This window comes from Macrobrachium nipponense, chromosome 24 (genome assembly GCF_015104395.2).
Source record: "Macrobrachium nipponense isolate FS-2020 chromosome 24, ASM1510439v2, whole genome shotgun sequence".
NCBI lineage: Eukaryota > Metazoa > Arthropoda > Malacostraca > Decapoda > Palaemonidae > Macrobrachium > Macrobrachium nipponense.
In genome coordinates, this window is record NC_061091.1 from 34,816,731 (window position 1) to 34,821,730 (window position 5,000).

The following is a 5,000-nucleotide window of genomic DNA, read 5'->3' on the forward strand; positions in this document are numbered from 1 at the left end:
TAGCCATTTAAATATTGCTTGTCGCACAATGCAGCACTCTCGCCAGAACTCATTGCCATCCTTACCTGTCGTATACGCTGTCGAACCTTCGTAATGGAACAACGTGTTGAGGACGCGTCGCAGAGTCTTCGGGTCAATGGAGGAGTTTTTTCTATTCCAGTCGAGTGCAGAGGTATTTGGGAAGATGGAACCGTCCAGAATCGCCTCCAGCCACCCCTCTGCGTTTTCTTTGGTGGCCTCAATCTCCATAGCGTCTCCGCGCTGCGTCTCTTTGTCCTCCTGCTCCTCCTGAGCGTTCCATAGGAAAGTCTCGAGACTGAAGGTTTTGTTCCCACTGGCTGCTAAGAGGATCATCTGGGTCAGGTTGAGGAGGTCTGCGAAGGTTGTGTTGTGCGGCATTTTCCCGGAGGCTGAATGTTGCAATTGCAGCTGATGCCCATTTGCTATTTGAGAAACTTGTTAGGGATTATGCGTGGTTCCACTAGAGGTTTGTAGTCAATTATTGGAAATAGATACACAAGTAGGGTTATGAACAGCCTATTCAGGTTTTGACGTCACGCAAGGTTCGTAGTAATATTTATAAGAGATGCAGAGGCGCTTTGTTGTCATATAGACTTTAGAAACTGTTGCGATCTAATTGTCTCTTAATATTACAACAGAAACACAACACTCATTGTAAGTACCTCGTTGTTATTTGAAGATGTACAATAGTTCCTAGAAGTACAAATTGGAAATCCAATGGATTTACTTGATTTTCACATAAAGATAGTGATGTACAAGATTACTCTTATCTTTATAGAGAACACTCGTATCAAGAATGAAGTATATTTTCTCCTACTATTCGTATTTTCTTCAGAAGTTTCGACTCCTAAATTTTCTTCCTACCACATTAAAGTTGTTACTTTATCTCTTCAGTATCCTTCCGCTTCTTGGCTCACAGTGACGCCCACCATTCGGCTTTCTCGTGGTCTCACTCTGTTTTATGACTCTTGACCTTAAAGCTTTCTCTTGTTCGATATCTTCATTTCTATCTATTTTTCATTTGTTAATTTTTCCCTGTTGATGTTACAGTTAGTTGAATTACATTGCGTTCTAGTGATTTTTTAAATAAGTGATAATTTGCCAGTAGGGTTTCTTATCAAATATTACGCAATGCTGTCGTATTATTTCCGTAAGTTTTCTTTCGATCCGATGCTTATCATGTCAAATTCTTTTTTCACTTCACTTCATTTTTCCTTTCCTTTGTCGGGCTCCCTTAATGATATTTTTATTTCTTCATCCACTTAACTTTCCCTATGTAACTTGTATTTAAATGCATTTTCTTCCATAATTTCACTCTTAATACAGTGCAATGCATTCGACGCTTTTGGCTGTTTTCGAATATCTTTGAAAGAAGTCTGTTAGCCTTCAACTTTCTACACTTCGAATATTATGTCGGTACTCTAATTATTTTCAAGTTTATGGCTTATCCACGGCGCTCTTGCACTTTGACCATTCTTCGAGGCGAAGTTGTCTTGCTATTCGTGATCTTACTTTTCTAATATTTGCATTACGCAGTTTTTGTTTATTTCACTATTTCTAGTATCTAACTGTAATAAGAAAATTTTCGACAAATATTTTCATGCTTCATGTACGTTCTTTTCCGAATTCCTGATCATTTTCTAAGCAACATTAAGCTTATTAATCATCTTTTTCTTTTTCCGTCAGATTAATACCTGATAATCCCGAAAAAAAAACAAGTGATTAGTATTCGATGAAAATAATTAAAAAGGTTTATTATTCTCTTGAGTATGATCAATAAATTTTCATATAATATGCATAAAAGTAATCTATCAGAACTGTGCAATAATCAAAGTTGTCAGATCCTCATACCTGTTATATTGATTTATTAATGTTCAATATGCATGTCACTCTTTTTGCCCCAGACCTGGAAAATAGAATTTCTGTACTCAGTATTGAAAATGAAAAAGCTTTCATCTGTGCAAGAGATTGCAACATCTGACATAAATGTTTTGAGATTTGTGTTCCCAGTCTGAAAACGTACTGTGCTCATCAATTTGGAAATTACATGGCAATAGAATATATTCAAAAAATAGGTGCATGAAGAAATGGTAGAGTTTTTGCAACTGTGATTTCGTCCTTAGGCACAAATTCTTTCATACCTATTTTCGGCAAGAAGTATCTCTCTCTCTCTCTCTCTCTCTCTCTCTCTCTCTCTCTCTCTCTCTCTCTCTCTCTCTCTCTTTACCAATATTGCTGACTGGGCTTTTTTGGCCAATCGGGAATCATGTTTAAAATGAAAATCCCATTCTTCCGTTTGCATGTAAACTCTGTAATAATAACTCATTGCAGATGCATGAGTATACTGATGTAATAGCTCTCTGACTTCTTAATTATTATTAATTATTATATTAATTCAAACGATCAACCCTAATCATATGGAACCACCGGGGGTGGGGCGATTGACTTTGAATTCAAGCTTCTAAAGAATAATCATGTGTTCATTTGGAAGAAATATTATAAGGTAGTAGAAGATGCAGAAGGAAGAGATCAATTATTAAAAAAGATAAATTAACAAACTAAATGAATAGATAAGAATATAAATAAAGTATTAAAGTACAAGGAGAGTTTTTCTAGGATCGTAATGCTGAAATAAACGTATTCCTCTTCTTTCCCACCGTTATCCCTACATTAAGGGGTCGGTTGCCTGAGTGCCATCTCCACTGCCTTTTATCAGCAAAACCTCTGTTTTATTCACATTCACCTTTAAGCCATCTCTCTCTAAAGGCTCCTACTACTCTCCAACCTTTCTCTGTAGGCCCTCCTCATTTTCAGCGGTAATCACCAGATAATTGGCGTACAACAACCCCCACAGCTTTTCATTCCTGATCTCTTCACTCAACACATCCATGACCAGCACAAACAAAAATGGGCTTAATGTTGACCCCTGGTGTAATCCAACACTAACTTCAAAGTTTTCTGTTGCCCCAACTGCTATTATCACTTTTGTACTCATTCTTTTATATATCAACTGGACCAGCCTAACACACTTTTCTGGGACTTTCCTTTTCCTCAAACACCAAAACATCACTTCTCTTGGGATTCTATCGTATTCTTTCTGTAGGTCTATAAATGCACAATAGAGCTCCTGGTTTCCCTCTGGTGATTGGAGAGAGATATTTTAAGGTTACTGCAAAGAGAGAATAGAATGTAACTGAAAAGAGAGATTTGTAGGTTACTGTAAAGAGAGATTTGCAGGTTACTGTAAAGAGAGAATGGAAGGTAATTTGAAAGAGATATTTGAAGGTTACTGTAAATAAAGGATGGATGGTAATTGGAAATAGAGATTAGAAGGTAACTGTAAAGAGAGAATAGAAGGTAATTTGAAAGAGAGAGAGCTGGGAAGGTAATGGCAAAGAAGGTTTGGAAGGTAATTGCAAAGATACCTCAGACGGTAATTATAAAGAGAGGTTAGAAGTTAAGTGAAAAGAGAGAATAGAAGGTAAGTGAAAAGAGAGATTAGAAGGTTACTGCAAAAAGAGATTGGAAAGTAATTGCGAATAGAGACTGGAAGGTTATTGAAGAGAGGGATTAGAAGGTAATGGCAAAGAGGGTTTAGAAGGTAATTGCAGGGATACATTAAGAGGTAATTATCAAGGGAGATCAGAATATGATTGAAAAGATAGATTAGACAGTAACTGCAAAGACAGATTGGCAGGTAATTGGAAAGAGAGATTAGAAGGCTATTGCAAAGCGAGATTGGAAGGTTACTGCAAAGCGAGATTGGAAGGTAATTGCAAATATAGATTGCAGGGTACATAGGTATCATTCACCCACAGGAATAGAATATGAAAACTTTTTATATATACATAGCGTGTCTGCTATATCCTATAATGAAGACCTCGATAACAACGACTTCATTTGCGATCTTGTTTTCCTCTCATCTCCTCCCTGGTAATTTTTTTTATAATGAAAGTAACACAGCAATGTCTATAAAGAATATAGATTGAATTTACTGTGGCCGTTCACTTGATTTTGAGGCCTCGATGAGCTGAGTTTTTTTTCTTTTTTTTTTGCTTGAGCAAGGCTTGGCGTCAGTCCATGTAAATCCATAGGTGTGTCAGTTGTGCTAAAAGAAGGTGGAATTGAAATCATGTTTGGCTGGAATAGGCTAGTAGATCTACTGAAATACCCATCACTAATTGCAAAAGAAACCATTCAAAGTTTTTATGGCTCAAAATATAAGGTAAAGTAACATACTCAAAATTACGGAAAATCAAAGCTCTGGAACATGCTTATTTTCTATTATGGCTGCCAAAATAGCAGGGCACAGTCACATTAGGCCATTGAGAGCAAATATGTCCCTTAAATTCAAAATGGCCGCCAAAATGGCCACCAAAATATACATTTTGTGAAAATATGTAATAATACACTGTATTATACAAGTACATTGGGATGTTATTCTGATACACTCTTTGTTAATTCTTATTTATGAATTGACTATTCTTTTCTGATACATTTTGGGATAGAAAATGGCAAAAAAATCAATTAATTTGCATTATATGCTGGGAAGCATTGCAGCCGATACTTTATGCAGGCACATTTCCTTTCTGTACATTCTTTCTTGCCGCCACATTTCCTTCCTGTACATCCTGTCTTGTGGCCACAGCTGATTACTTCCAGAAGATAATCGGGTGCTGGCTTTATAGCAGTTGGAATGGGCAGCAACTTCCCATTGACAATCTTCCATCCCCAATTCTCAGCACACATATCGACCCCATTCCATTGTTGGACCTGAAGATAAACACGTTGGCTGTGGTACTGCGTTGCTGATGATGTGGGAAACAAGCTACATTGATGTGTACTTGTTGTATTTGATGCTATCTTCTGATGAAAGGAGTTGAATCGCAGTGTCCAGTGTCTCACCAGCTTTAACATTCAACACTGAAACAAGTGCGTTTTCTCCAACTGTCACCATGTCTTCACAAGTTGCTTGTGGA

At 37.2% G+C, this 5,000-nt stretch overlaps 1 protein-coding gene across 1 annotated transcript in view; it reads right to left on the reverse strand.

Annotated features, from left to right (window-relative positions):
- LOC135202742 (tachykinin-like peptides receptor 86C) overlaps positions 1-1,708 on the reverse strand; it is an 80,255-nt gene extending 78,547 nt beyond the window's left edge. The window contains exon 1 of the mRNA XM_064232216.1: positions 66-1,708. Within this exon, the coding sequence (XP_064088286.1) occupies positions 66-399 (334 nt within the window). The 5' untranslated portion in view covers positions 400-1,708. The remainder of the gene's footprint in view (positions 1-65) is intronic.
- Positions 1,709-5,000: the final 3,292 nt, after the last annotated feature.